Raw genomic sequence first — 19,399 nt, 5'->3', positions numbered from 1 at the left:
AATTTACCATCTGACTTTTTATACATTATAATAAAAATGAGCTCATTAAAAAATAGGAAATATAGACCACATGTGAAGATAAATATTTATTTGTAGTAGTGTTTTTATGAGAATTTATCTATGCTGAATAGACCAGACAAAACAGGAATATAGGCAACTCAGTTCTTACTAGATCTCTTCAATGTAGTCCCAGAAGCTGTGTTTTTCATTAATGGAAAAAAGTTTCAAAATTAAGATGACTAGTATCAAATAGATTTTACAGACTAGAGCCAGACTGATTCTTCATACAATATTGTACAGAAATAAGTTTATACACCTACACAAAGAATTACACTCCATCTAAGATTTTAACAGAATTGGCATGCTCTTCTCGCTAGTTAACCACAAGAAATACTGAATTTGAAATGCTGTGCTAGCTAAGTTAAGCCTCTTCAAAATAGATACAATGAAGGAAATAATTTTATGGAACAAAAGTGCTTTTAATAACACAATGAAATAAAATGAGACACCCTTCCCAACACAAAACAGCTAAAAGTAAAAAAGACATTAACACAATGAGTCCAATTTTAGTGAGGAGATAAGCGGTGCATTATATTTTAAACTTACCACAAGAGCAAAGAACAACATAAAAAAAAATGATAAACTACTTGTGTAGCCAAGGAAGCCTGTAAAATAACAGTAAAATAAAAAGCAATTTATAAGGAAAGTGATCTTAACGTACAACTAAAGCTATACATCTTGGGCATGTTTCCTATTACAGTGCTTGGTATCTGGGGCTTAGGGCTCAGAATAACAACATTCCAACTATCTGTCACAGATCATTTATGCAGCTCTGTACAGCAGAATTGGAACTGGCTTACCACTAATGGTACACTGTAAGGAAAGGCTGCTCTTTAATGTTCCGCTGTAAAGATTTTATTTTAGTGGGGCAGACAAAATACTACTGCAAACCAAGTAATAGGTTAACTAGGCAGGCCTGAAGGCTGAACAACCCAAAATAAGACCAAGTTTAAAATTATTCACAACCACCATCCTTCTGCCAAAAATGTGGTACTGTGAAATTTTAAAGCCCCTTAATATTTCTCTCTTTCCCTCCCCCGCTTCTTTCCTTTTCCTAAACAAATCATGTGCTCTTCTATAAAGACTTACCTATTTTGGGAAGAAGTGCAAGAGGGAACACAATGCCAACACATACGATTATTAGTAGTGTTTGTCCATCAAGATACCAATATCTATTAGAAAAAAGTTCTATTTTAGTCATGGGACTCCAGTGTTTGTACACACACACACACACACATTCAAATAACCACTACAACCAGCCATTAGGAAAAGTCCACTTCCTTTCATTAAAATGTTCTTGTGGGATCCTATTATTCTTATTAATGAATTTACATTTAGAAATGTATAAAAACAAAGAGATGCCATTTCCAACTACCAACTTAATAAATATTTAAAAATAAAATAATAGTTAACACTAGTGAGGACTGATGAGGTATGCAAAAAGCTGGTGAAAATGCAAACTATATAAATTACCTATCTGGAAAGCAATTTGGCAATAGACATAAAGAATTTTCAAACAATTATGTATTTTAACACTTATAAAAGATTATTAAAAATAAACAATAAGAATAAAGAGTTTTAAAAATTTTATTTTAAGTTCTGGGGTACATGTACAGAACGTACAGGTTGTTACGTAGGTAGGTACACATCTGCCATGTTGGTTTGCCACACCTATCAACCCGTGATCTAGGTTTTAAGCCCCACATATATTAGGTATTTGTCCTAATGCTCTCCTTCCCCTTGCCCCCAGACCCCAACAGGCCCTGGTGTGTGATGTTCCCCTCCCACTGTCCATGTGTTCTCATTGTTCAACTCCCACTTACAGGTGAGAACATACGGTGTTTGGTTTTCTGTTCCCAAAGAACAAAGACTTTTATAAAAAGTTGTTTACTGAAAACCGTTAAAATTATAAAAATTAAAAACAAACATCCAAGACCATGATAATTTTGAAATAACAACATACTGAATATTCAGTAAACATCATATGTGTGTCTATAGCATGATAATTTTAAGGAAAAACATAGATGCATTTAAAATGGAAAGGAACTAAAATATATTGATAGTCATTATCTCTGGGTGGTAAAATAATGGGTCACTTTTCTTCTTTATAGTTTTCTATATACATTTTTCCAAATTTCAGGAAAGGGTATGAATTACCAATTGTAAAATATTAAAATTTTCATATAAAGGCACTAGAATACAGAATGAGAAAAAGGTAGGCTAACAGTGATTCTGTATTTGTTCATTAAAAAAAATAAAACTGGATACACATATAAAGCCAGAAGGATATATTTAAAGTATCAAAAAGTAGGTATTTTTATGTGATAGCAATATAAGCAATTTTTATTTCCTCCTTGTTTGCATATATATGGTTTCAATTTTTCAATGTGAGATAAATATGGAGACATTTTCAAAAGTTAAATTCCCCAAGACCTTAATAGATTTGTATGTAAAAGAGAAACAATACATGAAAGAAAAGAAATACAACTAGTAAATACACAAGAAGAAAATTCAATCACCAGTGCTAATTAAAAAAAATGAGATTGCTGCTATTAATCTAGCAAAATTAGCAAACAAAAATATTCAAGGATGTGACACAACTGGACTTTATATATATATATATATATTGCTAGTGATGTTGCCAATTAGTACTACCTCTTGGAAAAACAATGATTATATGTTGCAGGGGCAATAAAAGTGTAGTGGCAATCTGCTCTAAGAAAATAGAGAAAATTCTATGTACATGAAGCTGCTGGATACATTATTGTAATATTAAGAAGCTAAAGGAAAACTCTATATGTTCTATATACCCAACATTTGAAAATATTTAGAACTGCATACTCAATGGAATGTTACATGGCTTTAAGAAAAAACACAATAGAATAAAAGAGAAAATGATGATATAAATATGATTATTTACTATATTTTTCAAAGCTTTTTGGAAAAATTAAAAAGAATTAAAAGGACAGTGACTAGGTTACAGATGTTATGCATGATTTTTCTTTGCTTTCTTTTCTAAATTTTCTTTAACGTAGCTGTCAGATTTTTACATTGAAGTGTGAAAATACATACATACACATGCACAATAGCAACACAGTAAAAGTTATGCAAAAATGGGAGCTTGGGGCATCAAAGACCAACAAGGACTTTTTCAAATTGTTTGGTAGATAATCTCAAAATTCCCACTTTGCAATAATGCATCCTTTTTCATTCTCTACCAGATAGCCAGTCTCCCACTGCCATGTTAAATTAAGCAAAGGTCTTCCTTTATATGGATTTCAATCCATGGCTTCTAATATAAACTTTATGATTCACTGAAGTTCTTTTACACCTTGGTTTATGAGGGAGTACTCGACATTGTATCTTTAATTGTTATTATTGGGTGCTGGCAACTTTCTCTTTAACCAAACAAGAGAAGGAGCAGCAGCAGAAACAGCACCATGATGACACTTTTCCCTTCCCCACCCTAATTTGTGTCATTAGGAAATGAAGATGCTAGAAACTATAACCTATGCATAAGTATTTGTAGTGTTAGTGGGAAGCTTTGCTCTCTGCATTTGCATACGCTCCTCAATTCCTGGTATGTAGGAAGTACTAAAAGAATACACATATTAATAATACAAAAATGATACTCAACATGTTTATCTTCTAGTCACTCTTGGGTAAGAATCAAAACAGGAACTTCAAAAGATCTTTCATTGAGGAACACCTGGCAACCAAATTTCTGAAGCTGGCAAAAAGCCCAGGGCTCTATGCCTGAAATCTCTTCCCTTCTGGGACCCAATATTAGACCCAGACAGTTGCAGTGCCAGGAGGAAAAATGCCCAAAGAAGCACCAAAGTAGATTCCATCTGTTAGTTTTGCTGTCCCTCATAGATAACAATACTGTATTATAAACTTAAAAACCTGTTGAGAGTGCAGATTTCATGTGAAGTGTTCTTACCATAATGAAACAAAAAATTATTATAAGCCAATTTCACTCTTTAAAAGAAAAAAAAATGTCACGAAGCTAAAGCTGTACAAAAGGGACCATTTAATCCCCAGGACCAGGACTCTTTACTCTTGCATAAGAATAAAGGAACACTTTTTGAAATTCTGAACACCAGTTACTTTACACTATTTCAGATCACAGTTCATTTATGTCCAAAGAAGTCATACAACTGACCAAAGCACTGAACTGTGGGCCTGAAGATAACTTTACCTCCTCCCAGCAGTAACTCAGAATCACAGTTATGGAATGTTAGAGCTGGAAGAGACCTTAGAGATCATTTGACTCAAGAGCTTCATTTTATATGTCTGTAAAATCAACAAATGGATGATGATGATCTTAGTGTCAGTGGGAATGGAAATACTTTCAGATACTACCTCATTTATTTCAAGATCATGCTTTGCATTCTCCTTTTCATAGGATTGAACCTTAAATTCTTAATATAAAAAGAATTTTACTGTAAAATGTAATTTCTGTATCCTTGGCATGGCTACTGGTTATTGTTAATCATTTCTTATCCTTAATAATTCATCTTAATAAAGCCAATTGTAAATACAGTGCTTTTCTTTACCATTCATTAACAATAAAGGCAACACCGTAACACACAGTATAATTAGTTTAGATTTCACGTGTGTGTCACAGACCAATGAATTGTGTTTGGGAATGGATATTTTCCAAAGAACAGAAATTACTAAACTTACAAAATAAAACTGCTGTCTGAGAAATACAAACTAGTAAAAAGAAATCTCAAGACGCATATATTAAATACATTTCTTTTGTAAATAAGTATTTTAGAAGAATGTACTAACTTTAATGTTTTCCTAAGGGGAGAATAAAGAATTATCGAACAGAACTCCTATTTTCCTACTGTGATCTAAATATACATTCTCTTTAAGCCAAAAGAATTAGAGTAAAAACCTTTATACTTCCTAGAGAACTTGTTTGATCTGTGGATTTAATCCTGTATGATAAAAATGTTCCAAGTATGAAATATAGAGTATAAATCCTTAGCTGTATTGCAAATGCTTTGGCATGCAGATGTTTTTTTCCAAATTTTAATGAAAACCAGATTTATTTATAAGTCGCTTTAATTTCATTCTCGAAAGGAATGGAACAAGAGTATCATATGTTCTGAATTAGGATCTTACTCACATCCCATATCAATTATGTAACTAAAATGCAAGACAACTTAATTGTGTCAATCATATTCCCCTGACAAGATCATTAAATGTTAACAGAGAGCTTCCAACTTTAACAGCCATAGATTTTAAAAATGTAAGTTATTCTATGAAATATAGATATATCAAGAAAGTTCAGTATTAAGTATTATAGCTTCTGACTTCTAACAGTATTTTTGAAATGAGAATATTATGCACAGTTTTTTTTATAATATCTTTATAAAGGTTTGTATTTCAAAGGTACATCAAGCTAACAGATAACCCAGAAAATTAGCACATCTGAAAGATCTTAACTAAAATTTATTGTAAATCAAACCCTAAAATAAAAACCTATCAATATCATGTTGATCTTATAGAAGAAATACTGCTATGTAAGTCTATCTAGAAAAAAATTGTTCTTTATAGACAGTAAAAGTCAAGTATCATAATATTTGTTTCTTAGTTATTTTATAGCATCAAGCTTTCAAGACTAATGATTTATCAGCATTCAAATCAGTTAATATAATTAGCCAAAATAAATGAAAATATATTACACTTAAAACAAGATAAGGCTAAAAAAATGACAATTTTAAAACATCATAACAGAGATGATGCAAACTGACCACATTATTTTGAAGTATATGATTTAAAAAATCTATTTCTAACATGGAAAAATAATATTTTAATCAATTTTCTATTAATGTGAGTGAAAAGGAAGTTCATTTTAATTTTTATTTAAAAAAACAAAAAATCAATGCAACAATGTAAATCATTTGCTAATCATTTAAAATAAAGCTATGGTAAAAATATCACTTTTAGAGAAAGAAGACCTAAGTTTCAATACCAATTCTGCCACATACTACTTTAATTATTTCTAAAATATTACATGTATTTATAATCCCTCCACTTCCCACAGACATACTACAATGAAAGAATTCAAATAGAAGCCACCAAATTCAGGTCCAAGAAAAAAGAAAACACAAGTGACAACTATTGGAATTGACACAGATATATTAATTCAAATGTGTCCATTTGACTCTGAGCTTCCCAGCAGTCAGGGCAAAAAGGAAAACACTACCTTTAATATAGTAATTATTAGAATTTCTTAATTGTCCACATTTATACTGTGCTATAAGTTTGTGTACACGTATGCTTGTTTATACATATGCTATGTGTCTAGATATCTTATTTGATCATCCCAGCAACTTTATTAAGAAGGCAATATTGGCACCCCCTTTATACCACATAAAAAACCTAAGGCTCAAAGTAAGTTACATAGTCAAAATAAGTTAAATTAAGTTCCTGAGACTATTGAATATTGAAATGGATAGAATACACATCACCTTTTTCTTAGTCTAGCACTCTTTATTCTACCTCATATTGCCTTGAGTTCTTAACCCTAAAATATAAATTTCTCACATATAATTTGAGTAATAGAAGGTGCCCTCTGTATTTTTTACAGCAAATACACAAATTAATTTCGCATAGCTATTTTTTATAGGAATTGTTTATCAAACTAAGCATAAAATCACAATGTGACTAGATAAAGCTGCAGATAAGGTGGTTTTGAGTATCAGATATGATAATGAATGTGGAAACCTCATTACCTGTAAAGTATCATACAAAGGAACAATATCTTCTGATGAAGAAAAATTATTTAGGACTTCTACTTATCTCTTTTCAACTACATTTTCTTGATGGTTTCTAAACCATCAAGATCTAAACTTTTCTTACAAATATGTATTTGTAGTTGTCTAAGAAGAATTATTTAATGGAAGCTGAATCGCCAAAGCTAAAAATTAATTTTTGAAGCCTTTCCTTGCATTCCAGAACAAGTTCGATTATTGAAGCAGAACAACCCAATATTCAAATCTAAAAGTCTGGCAGGTTTTGTGTTGTGGTTTGAAACTCAATTATGTGAAATAACTCTATGGCAATTAAAATGATTTATCCTGTCTTTTCAAGTTCATTTTTCTAAAACGTTCCTGTTCTACATAGTGAAAAGAAAAGCACAATTAATTTTGTTTTTTCCCTATAAAGAGATGAGTCAAATGTAAGATGCATTTTTTAAATAATGAAGAATAAAAGAGATACAATGTGGTTTAGCATTGTTTATAATATTGTTCAAAAACAGGAAATGAAACAATTAAGTCCTTTAAAATAATTTATTTTTTTGCCATGCAATATTATAGGAATCTCACACAGGTATAGTTGTAACTGCCACAATTTTTTGTCACTACGATTTGCTGAGAAATGACAGCAATATCATTCACTCCCCTCCTTTAAGATCTGTACTGTCAGTATATTCAACCTTCTCCCATCCCCAACCCCAGTCTTGCATATCCCCAGAAATTTATCCTTTACTCCTCCTCAAGAGCATCTCAATCTCAGACCTGCCTTAGCCCACAAGGAATGCAAGGATTATATCCGGTGCTTCAGGTGATCCACAGAACAGTGCTTTCATATGGGTAATCAATAAACATTGGCTGAGTAGTTTCTATTCTATTACTGCTTCACTTCTGTCTAATTTTTAAGAATTTGAGGGCAAGGACTACATTTATTTTGCTTGCCACTAAAGCTTAATAAATATTTTTTTGAATTAATAAATGAATGGACAAAATGTAAAATATTTTTTCTTACCTATTAGAGTCTCCAGTCAAAAATTCTGCAATAGCAGCAGGAAGCTCTGTTTTAATAATTAAAAGATAAGATGACATAGCTGCAAAAGAATAAAAAGTGTTCCTATTAGAATTCTATGAGTTTAAACCGTTTAAAGAATAATCCACCTAGGAACACAGATGTTCATTAGAGTTACGACAACGTATGAAAGATTAACTTACATAAAGTAACTGTAGAGAAGAATAATTGTTAAGTTCATTAAGTATCTTCTGTTTACATTTCAAGTCCAAGGCAAACTATTTAGTAAGAGAAAGGGTCTTGATTACAGGCTACTTTTAAATGAAATTTTGTACGAAGTTTTACAAAAACTCTCTTATATGTTATCACCCCATCTAAGGCATTAGAGGTTAGTTTAGTAACAACTGACATAGACATAGAAGTTTAATGGGTATGGCTAGTAACTTGATTATCTGTTCCTTCTTATTAGAGAAAGATGCCTCACCACAACAGAGAAGTCTCATTCCCTCTGACCCTTTCTTTCCCTCTCTCTACTGCCCAGCCCCACTTTATGAACACATGCAATTATAGGACAAAAAAGAATATATAATGAATTACATATTCTCTAAAAAGATTACAGAAGGTTCGGTGGAAACCATTAAGCATATTAAAAAGACAAAACTTCCAACTTTTATTCCATTTTATTAACAGGGCTCATCTGTATTATGCAATCATAACCTGAAGCTAGCATTATTTCTCACATTTAATGTAAGAGTCCAAGAAATAACTAGCTTTTACAGGACTTTAATAATGATCCTAATTCTGATGTAGATATAAAAACCAAATTCTATAAACCTTCCATCAAATACTAGAAAATGTTTTAATATGGTTACAGAATACAGAACTAATTCATATGCAAATACTTGAGTTTAAGCCTAAATACTTAAATATATAGAAACTCAGATGATTTGGAGTCAGAACTTTAGTTTAACAGAGTAAGATTCTCTTTCCCCCCGAGAGATTGTATGTGTGTATGGGCCAAAAAGAAAATGTCCATGAAGAATAAAGAGTGTACTTTCTGTGCACATTAATTTTATTACTTATTTATATTTCAGGAAACATTTCACTTTCTCCTCACAAAACTTACCAAAAAAAACTAAGAACAAAAATGAATGCCAAGTTTCAATGGCAAAAATCTGAGGAAAAATTAATTAAAAGGCTCAAATAGTTTAAGAAGAATGTATTTCTCAATCAACATTATTTGAAAGGAGCTGAACTTCATGATTATAGCATTATGCAACCATTTAACTTCAGGAAGAAAAAAAGGATACATACTAGTTTGTGTGTACATTTGTATGGAGATAGAGAATACTATATACACAAACATACACATGCTCTCATTTGTTTTTTAGTAAAATGACATGTATTTATGGCAAAGTAAAATTTAGAACAGTTAAATAATCACTTCTCTGTGATGAAAATATACATACACATATTTTTTCAGTTTACGATGATTTCTTTTCCCTAGCAGAAGTATAGCTGTTGAATAAAACCCACTGAGACATTTCTGCAAACTCTTTTAGTTATGGGGTATTACAACTGATTGCATGTGAAAATGTGTTCTGTACTGTCCATATTCTCATAAGGAGAAATGCTATCAATTTGGCACAGAACAGAAGGAAGGTTTAGATTAACCTCCTCCACGCAAGAATTTGGAGTTTTTATATTATTTTACTGATTCCAAAGAACTCCACACATAGGCAGCAATGATGAAAATCATGAATTGAATTTTCTGAAACTGGCCTAGACGTACTTAAATATATTGAGAAAGAGAGAAAGAGAGAGAGAGAGAGGAGAGAGGGAGGAAGGGAGGGAGAGAGGGAGGGAGGGAGGGGGAGAGTGTGAGAAAGAGAGAGAGAGAGAGAGAGAGAGAGAGAGAGAGAGAAAATACCTTGAAAACCACTTTCCTATATAATGTAATTTATTATCTGCCCATCTTTCTTTCTTGTTTGGATTAATCCAACACCACATGCATTTCTAAAGTTTCAGACATTCATCTCTTTCAGTAATTTTCTAATATTTCTTTTGGACCTGTAGCTGTAGAAAGCGTCAGTGAATATGAGATCCTATTTCTTCCTAACAATAATATCTGTCATTCCTTCCAGAATTTCTGTTAGCCCCTGGCTAATCATTTGATCACTTTTATCCTCTGTTTTGCCTTAACTCTTTGGTTTTCAAATGGGAGTACTATTTCATTAGATTCCAGTCTGAAGAATCATGTATATTTTAAGAAATATGAACTCACCAAACATGTGTTTCTCTCTCAAAGAAGACCTCACATACAAGATACAAATATAATAAAACATGAAAAACACTGCTTCTTTTCTAGAGCATGTTAGTATATATTTTAAGAGCTACACAACCACAGAACCTACTATGGGGGAAATCCCACACAGATTAAGCCAGTAAAACAAAGAACACCACCATTCTATTCACTGTGAAAATGATTTTCTTAATCACAAGTAAACTTTCATGTAAGACCTAGCCCTTTAACATATCATATTATATATAATACAGAGAAGAAACAAAAAGATAAAGATATACTATTGACAGGACAAAAAGATATACAATTGACAGCCTTTGTTTTAACTAAAAGGTTTACTAGATCAAATAGCTGGCTGCCACACTTTTTGTCTCATGTCTTCAATAAATGGCATAAGAAAGTGTTTAAGCACTTATCTTACGGACCAGTCATAAGCAAAAATTTGTAAATAACTTTGGGTAACATCAACACAGTACAGATACCTAAAACAAGACACACCATGCTGCAACTGGGTCATCCACAAGAACCAGGCATATAGTTAAGTGGCCCCCAAACCACTAATCTCAAAATCAGTGCTAGAAGATATAACTTGACGACAGGTATTCGGCCACTATAAATTGCTTAGTTTTGCCACATTAACTAAATAGGTATTCTTTTCTATTTATTTTTAAATACAACTAATAGAACTCATTTAACAGAAATTTCAGCTGGGCACAGTGGCTCACATTTGTAAACCCAGCACTTTGGGAGGCCTAGGCAGGTGGACCACCTGAGGTCAGGAGTTCGAGACCGGCCTGACCAATATGGTAAAACCTCATCTCTAAAAAACAAACAAACAAACAGAAACTTCTCTGGGAAGAAAATAAAACATCTGCCAACTTAAAACACACAAGCTGAAAGCATTCTTTAAAAGCAACATGGAAAATCAACAGTTATATTAAAAAATGACTAAAATGGGGTAAAATCTGATTAGGTAATAGCAAGCTGTTGCAAGGTGTTAATACTGGTTGATATAACCATAAAGAGAAACACATGAGTTGGGCCTGGGACGTTGAGAGGAGAGATGTTAGAAACAGAGAAATGGGGAAGGAGCTCTGGGAGGAGATCTATGAAAACAGCTAACATCTTTGTTTTTTAGATGCCTACTGTATGCTTGTGGTAGTATTCTACACAAGTTATTTCCTCACTTAATCATTACACAAACCTGTGAGGTAGACATTACTTATTTCACAGAATATATGGAGGCACAAAGAAGTAACTTGCCCAAGCTAGTGATGGTGGAAACAGCTAGTCTGGGTTGAGAAACTCGTTCTATTAACTAGTTTCCTAGGAGAAACAGGAGCAAAACGAAAGAGTAAACAACCAAAACAAAGACAAATAAGGAAAGTCTACCAGAATTATTTTTCTTTTTTTAATCAGTATTTAAACAAACTACTTCCGAATGCTGAGATTAACAGCTGACTTCAAAGGAAAAGAATCTCTATCACACAGAACATTAGTCAGAAGCTTTAGTAACACTTAGAATTTTCATTTCATCTTGAGATATATTTTCAATGTATTCCATTTCAGTTTTGTAGCTGGTTTGGTGAAGTTGAGTTCAAAATTCATGGAGTTTCACAATGAGATTTTATTGCATCTGCTGCTATGACTGTACTGCATTTACAGCTACGGTTATACTTTTGAAGAGAAAGTTTCCTATTCTCACATATTTGAAGTATTAACACTTCACTGAAATCTAAAAAGTAAAAATCAGTCCCTGTGCTTCCAAATTGTGTATTCTTATGGACTATTTTTCCCAGAACTCTGAAAATGTTTCTCAAATTGTTATTAAGCATATAAACTTAAAAAAAAAAATCCTTAATTTCAGTTTGGGCCTAAAAAAATCACTACAGTTTATGAAGATAAATATCTTTTTTGATAAACACTTAAAATACATGTATGAGGATAGGATTACTTAGAGCTATTTTTAAAAAAGAATTAGGTTTTTAGCACTTGGGGGAAGTTCAGCAATTCTTAAAGGATTACTCAGCCCTAAACAAATGGATGTACCATGGGAAAAAAATAAGTTTGCTCTTCTGTCTCAGAGAGATTCAGTTTTATTTCAAACATGTTTTTAGACATGGATACTAACTTTCTTATTCTATTTAATGTGTCTTATTAATTTGGTGGTTCCATTATTATCATTTATCAAGATCTTAAATTTGAACTAAAAATGACCAAAATACCTACTGTTCTGAAAATTTTATAATTTTCAATAGAAATTACTAAAATATTATTTTCAAAACCTCAAAACATGATACATTACCAGTAAATGTTGTCAAATGAAGTACTTGTGAAAAAGACTCTCCAAATTTCCTGTACCTCTCCTATTCTAAGGCAGTGCTTTCTAGAACTTGTAGACAATACTGCTCTCAAGAAAGCTATAGTTTCATTAGAGATAAACTGACCAGCAGATGGCAGTGTATCTGCACACCCAGTCCTAGTTTCCCAAGAGACAATATGAAATTGGACTTCTGAAACACTCTTAGCACTTTACCACCCCACCAAAAGTAAATAAATAAAATGCATGAATGAATATACAGGAAGAAAGTAAATCCAAATCGTTTCTAGCATTTAATAATATATTGTGAATTTTTCAAATACTGAGGATTTGAGATTGTTATAGATCTCAACTGAAAATTATCTTATTTGTATCTTTCTCTTTATGAGATTTAGAAATGAGGTTACCTGAGTCCATAGGTTACCAAACTGAGGTGTTAATAAAGGCTGCAAGAGTGAGGTTTGTGGATTCTGTGCCAAACTGAAACATCTGGGTCATTCTAGCAATTTCAGGAGGTTTCAGTAAGACTACTAATGCTTATGGTTTTCCTTTGTAGTAATGACTAAATCTTTAATCTCCTTTAAAGAACTGGGGTTTTGAAGAACTAAGGAAAGCATATGCCATTCATGGTGATCCTTCACATCTATAAGAGCAAAATAACAATATAACATACTCCCAGGAGCTACTAATCTTTCCACATTTTGAATTGGGCAAGATATGAAACCAGAAATAACATAAATTGACTTCACCATTATGAGGTGCTTGTAAGAGTTAATAGGACTTTCTCTGGCTTCATTAAGAAGATGATTGGGATTTACTGTTTGATTTCTAGTGATATTCTAGCCTATTGAATGGTTTACTTCAGGAGTTGAATGTGAAAATTACTTAACCTTAGTTTTTAGGAAAAGAATCACATAATACAACACTGTTACAGGAACTATGTGAAAACCACCTATACTTCTTTTTTTTTTATTTTTTTAAATTAAAGTTCTGGGATACATGTGCAGAAGGTGCAGGTTTGTTACATAGATATACATGTGCTATGGTGGTTTGCTGCACCCATCAACCTATCATCTGCATTAGGTATTTCTCCTAATACTATCCCTCTCCTAGGCCCCCATCCCCTGACAGGCCCTGGTGTGTGATGTTCCCCTCCTTGTGTCCATGTGCTCTCATTGTTCAACTCCCACTTATGAGTGAGAACATGTGGTCTTTTGTTTTCTGTTCTTGTGTTAGTTTGCTGAGAATGACGGTTTCCAGCTTCATCCATGTCCCTGCAAAGGACACGAACCCATCCTTTCTTATGGCTGCATAGTATTCCATGGTATACATGAGCCCCATTTTCTTTATCTAGTTTATCACTGATGAGCATCTGGGTTGGTTCCAAGCCTTTGCTGTTGTGAACAGTGCTGCAATAAACATACGTGTGCATGTGTCTTAATAGTAGGATGATTTATAAACCTTTGGGTATATACACAGTAATAGGATTGCTGGGTCAAATAGTATTTCTGGTTCTAGATCCTTGAGGAATCATCACACTGTCTTCCACAATGGTTGAACAAATTTACACTCCCACCAACAGTGCAAAAGCGTTTCTATTTCTCCACATTCTCCCCAGCATCTATTGTTTCCTGACTTTTTGATTGCCATTCTAACTGGCATGAGATGGTATCTCACTGTGGTTTTGATTTGCATTTCTCTAATGACTAGTGATGATGAATATTTTTTCCTATGTTTGTTGGCTGTATAAACGTCTTCTTTTGAAAAGTGCTGATATGATACTTCACCCACTTTTTGATGGGTTTTTTTTTCTTGTAAATCTGTTTAAGTTCTTTGGAGATTCTGGATATTAGCCCTTTGTCAGAAGGATAGATTGCAAAAATTCTCTCCCATTCTACAGGTTGCCTATTCACTCTGATGATAGTATCTTTTGCTATGCAGAAGCTCTTTAGTATCAGATCCCATTGGTCAATTTTGGCTTTTGTTGCCATTGCTTTTGGTGCTTTGGTCATGAAGTCTTTGCCCATGCCTATGTCCTGAATGGTATTGCCTAGGTTTTCTTCTAGGGTTTTTATGACTTTAGGTCTTACGTTTAAGTCTTTAATCCATCTTGAGTTAATTTTTGTATAAGGTGTAAGGAAGAGGACTAGTTTCAGTTTTCTGCATATGGCTAGCCAGTTTTCCCACCACCATTTTTAGTCAGGAATACTATCTGGTTTATTCTATTCAATGTGTCTTAATCTGGTGGTCCCCCAAAATATCTAAATGCCACTAAAGTTCTATCTATACTCAAATAGTACAGAACACATACATAAATGAAAATTAAAATATATGGGGAAAAATGCTCCCCATAACCCTAGAAAAATGTAATCTCTTATTTTCTACTGTTCTTAATCCTTTATCCTTATTTAGGCCACCAGATTCAAACTCTCTAAGTCTGAATTGTCTCACCTATAAGAGCATCAAATATTAAAACTTCTAGACACCTCTTTTCTGGACTTTGGGTCCCAGCAGCAGTGGCTCTCAGCAAATGCTATTCTAGCACCTGAGGAAATGGCAGCAGAGCGTTACCTCTGGCTCCAGCCAATTTCGAGCCTCTTATTCATTAGTATTAGGAGGATATCAGGAATTGGTTTTAAGTAGTAATTTACTATATGGTTCTTAATTTTCCAAAGGAAGGATTTCCATAACCTTAGAGTAAGAGTGTTAAATTTAGTGTGCTGCATTTTTTTCCATTATAAAATTTCGAGATTTTGTTTGAAGACAGATTTTTCCAATCAATTTGTTAGCCCACACTAGAGCCTTGTGACTAATATTTGGTGCCTGATTAATCTTAGGGGAGAAAAAAAGACATGTTTTGTTTAAGTTAGACTGAACTGTTGTTTAACAGTTTATGAAGACTGTTTAGTTCAGCAATTTAGATCCAAATTTGTGACTCTGGCATAATGCCCATTGTTGTATTCTATGTCTCTTTTACCTTGATTCCTTCCCTGTTCTGTAATCTTGTTTAGAACTGTTACTGGAGATGACTATAATATAGCACTCGCTGTTACTAGATTTAAGTTCTCTCTCTATATGCTCCTGTACCCCAGATTGTTAAGTTCTCTATATATGCTCCTGCACCCCAGATTGTTAGATTGCTAAGTTCCTTTAGTTCAAGGATTATGCCTTATTTCTCTTTGTACTCCCAGCACCTAGCATTATACCTGGGAATTGATAAACTTTTCCCGAGCAGAATAGAGCTAAAGTAATTTGTATGATCTATTTCTAAGTACTTTCAATATTCTAGATACATTTATCAAGAAAAGGGGAATGCTAGACTGGCCACTAGCTTCAAATATTTGAAAGACTGAACACACACACACACACACACACACACACACACACACACAAAGACTGGACTAATTCAAGTATTTACAATATACTTGAATTAGAGCCAGAACCAGAGCGCAGAACTGCTGCTAATATAAAGAAATCTACAGATTTCTTTATAATATAAAGAAATATAAAGAAATATAATATAATATAATATATTATAAATATAATATAAAGAAATATAATATAAAGAAATATAATATAAAGAAATCTACAGAGAAGCTGATTTGGGTTTTCTCATTTGGAGTACCCAGTAACTAAGCCGTGTGATAATGCGGATGGCCTACAACCCTTTGAAAATGCTCCTTATCCCTGAAAGCATTCAAACAGAGCTGTTTGGTCAATTGCCAGAATTCTATACAGGATTCTTGTTTTGGTGGTGGATAAACCATGAGTTTTCCCAACTCTTAAGTTTGTTGGTTTGCTTGCTTATTTTAGAAGTTTTTTAAAAAGGTAATTTAGAGCAGTTACTACAGTTTTTAATGTCCCTTAAATTCAGAAAAGCTGGTAATGTTTACTTAGTTTTTAGAATGATGTCCTCATGATTTTCTTCACATTGGTTAAAAGCGTATTAACTGCCCAATCAGTAATAACTGAATACACATTTTCAGAGTTTTTCAGTCTTTTTTTCTTAGCCAGATGTAAATAAATCATTTCTTTATTATAATAGAATTGGAAGCTTCCTCTTGTGAGCAGAACACTGGATTGAAAGTCAGGTACCTTGAATTCTGTCTACTCCAGTCCCTGCCATTGGGTAGCCATGTGTCTTGCGGAAATCCCTCACTCACTCTCTTGGCTTCAGTTCCCTCTTTGTTAAAGTGTTGGTGGTAGAGTGTGAAGCAGGGAGCTTAGGGTCCCTTCTTACCCCAAAATTTGAATTCACATTAGGCATATTGGGAGGCACATTAATTATTTTAGCATATTAACATATTTTAATACAGGAAAGTTCAATGAGAGGGTTATACTAGGTTCAAAAGATGATTTGTCCTTTTCTTAGGTATTTTTAACAAACCAATAACTATTGCCCTAAAAGCATTCATGGATGCTATTCTTTGTCACTAAGAAAAAGGTAACCTCAGTTCTTAGGAGTACCCCTCAGAGCAGCCTCTTAGGTCTAGGAACCCTAGCCTTAAAAAGTAGTTTCTTGATTGATATATACAGAATCTGTGGAACCTCTAGTCCATGTATTCTTCTGAATAAACAACATACTTATTTGGGAGAATATTTAATACACTGTATCATTATAGTAAATAAGTATATATACTGTTTCATTATATTAAGTCAATAACAAAATGACATGATAATATGACTTATTAAATGTTACTTCATTAAAATGGATTTTTATTATTTTATTAATCGGAAAAACACTGGATATTTAAAAGATTATATTAAGTGTAAACCAGACTGAATTTTACATATAAGTACCTGTCTGCAAATAATGTAGTTCAGACAACATTTTTTATAAAGATAGAATGTTTATTGTTAGTATAAATTATCTGAGTTTTGCAGTGGTCATTTAAAACTGAAAAATAATGTAATAGATTCTATTTAGGTCAAGCACTCTAAGAGATACTTTAATTAAAACAACTCTTCAATATAGATATTATCTTCATTTTACAGAGAGGAGATCGGTGTGCAATGGGAATAAGCAGCTTGCTCACATTTATCCCATAATGAAGCCTGAATTTAAACCTTGCTCACTTGGCCTTTATTCCTTCTGCTATGATATAGTAAATGTTTGAAAATTGTGAAAAGATTAAATGTTGAGGATTTTTTAACTCCTTGGGGACAGACACTATATGTTTTCATTTATTTGTTTTCTTAACTTTTCCTAGTTTCTGAGAGGAACTCAGTAAGTAATATTTGTTGGATGAATGGGATAGTTTTTAAAGTTCTGCTTAAAAGCCTAAGATTTTGCCTCAAAGAGGCAACTGAATATACTATATAAATGATTTTTAAAAGAGACCACAGAATAATTTCTAGTTTGGAATTCTATAAACATTTTAAAATTCAAAGTATTGGGGAGAGTTGATCTTATTTATGTAAAAATAGGTTAAAAATATATTGAAATAGGCTGGGTATGGAGGCTCAAACCTGCAATCCTAGCACTTTGGGAGGCCAAGGCAGGAGGACTGCCTAAGCTCAGGAGTTTGAGGCCAGCCTGGGCAACATGGCCAGCCTCTACTAAAATACAAAAAATTAGCTAGGTGTGGGGTTGCATGCCTGTAAGTCCCAGCTACTCAGGTAGTTGATGCTTGAAAATCATTTAAACCTGGGAGGTGGAGGTTGCAGCAAGTCAAGATCTTACCACTGAACTCCAACATGGGCGATATATATATAAAATATCTATTATTTTCAGGGTAAGTAAATCACATCTGAATGTTTCTTAACTCTCTTATTCTTTTTAACATTTAAGTACTTCTCAATTTTCATGATATAATTCCTGTGGTGAACCAGTGAAAGAAATGGAAATAGAAGGCCTTTAGAAGCAAAATGATCATGAATTGCCCTTGATCAATATTTGTTTCATGTGTCTTTCACCAAAGACCCAGTTTACTTCCTATATTTCCATATTCCATAAATCAAATTAATGTCTTCGTTTATTTACATCCCTAGTACTTAGCACATAGTATGCATTTAGTAAATAACATTTACTAGGAACATTAATAGGAAGAAAGAAAGGAGTAAGAGGGGAAGAGGGAAAAGCTAGCGACCTGGTTTAGTACTCCTGGAGCAACAAGAGTTGATTGATAAGGAAGAGAAACCCACAGTATATGTAAGTGACCATGTAGCTTTTAGGAAAGCATCTACTGTCAGAAATTCACAGAAAATCCATGACTAAAAACATGTTTGAAACAAAATTGAATCAATCTGAGATAGAAAGGCACACTTATTTTTTTCCCATGGTACATCCGTTTGTTTAGGGCTGAGTAATCCTTTAAGAATTGCTGAACTTCCCCCAAGTGCTGAAATAAATCCAGTAACAGCTACTGCAACAGTATAGTCATCTCCAATAACAGTTACAAACAAGATCAGAGAACAAGGAAGGAATCAAGGTGAAAGAGACGAAGAATGCAACAGTGGGCATTGTGCAAGGGTCACAAAATGTGATAGAACCTATACACAGAGGATAAAGAGGGATTCAAACTACAAAAATATACATCATATTCAGAAAAATTATCAGTGCACAGTTAAGTAATACTTATTTGCTAAATAAAATAAATTATCCTAAAATAGATCTTAAAATCAATGACACTATAATAAATTCATAAATGAAGAGACTTGTTTTCTTGACTTCTACTGTGAAGTGTGAAGTAGTGTGTGTTAGGAGAAAATTATGTGGTATGACATGCAAGAAAGCATTCTTTTAATTCATGTTTTCATGAAAATTCAAAGAATTAATATATGAATATTCAAGATTCCAAAACAATGGCAGCACAACTTATTGATGGAATGTTAATTTTTCCTTAACCAAGAAACCTATTAAAGATAGAATTTGGCCGGGCGCGGTGGCTCAAGCCTGTAATCCCAGCACTTTGGGAGGCCGAGGCGGGTGGATC

The 19,399-nt window shown here is 33.0% G+C and overlaps 1 protein-coding gene across 3 annotated transcripts in view; it reads right to left on the bottom strand.

The window, feature by feature from the left end:
• The window catches only part of SLC38A6 (solute carrier family 38 member 6), a 63,609-nt gene that overhangs the window by 14,135 nt on the left and 30,075 nt on the right, over positions 1-19,399 (bottom strand). For 2 of the 3 annotated variants that reach the window (XM_037740428.1, XM_037740429.1), the window contains 3 exons: positions 7,846-7,924; positions 1,150-1,232; positions 607-665 (listed from right to left, as the gene is read on the bottom strand). In XM_037740428.1, coding sequence (XP_037596356.1) covers positions 607-665; positions 1,150-1,232; positions 7,846-7,924 — 221 coding nt within the window. The remainder of the gene's footprint in view (positions 1-606; positions 666-1,149; positions 1,233-7,845; positions 7,925-19,399) is intronic. The other variant, XM_017533937.2, reaches the window with a different exon arrangement.

This window comes from Cebus imitator, unplaced genomic scaffold (assembly GCF_001604975.1).
Source record: "Cebus imitator isolate Cc_AM_T3 unplaced genomic scaffold, Cebus_imitator-1.0 Scaffold83, whole genome shotgun sequence".
Taxonomy (NCBI): domain Eukaryota; kingdom Metazoa; phylum Chordata; class Mammalia; order Primates; family Cebidae; genus Cebus; species Cebus imitator.
The sequence above is the reverse complement of the archived record's forward strand: the minus strand, read 5'-3'. Positions and strand labels throughout refer to the sequence as shown.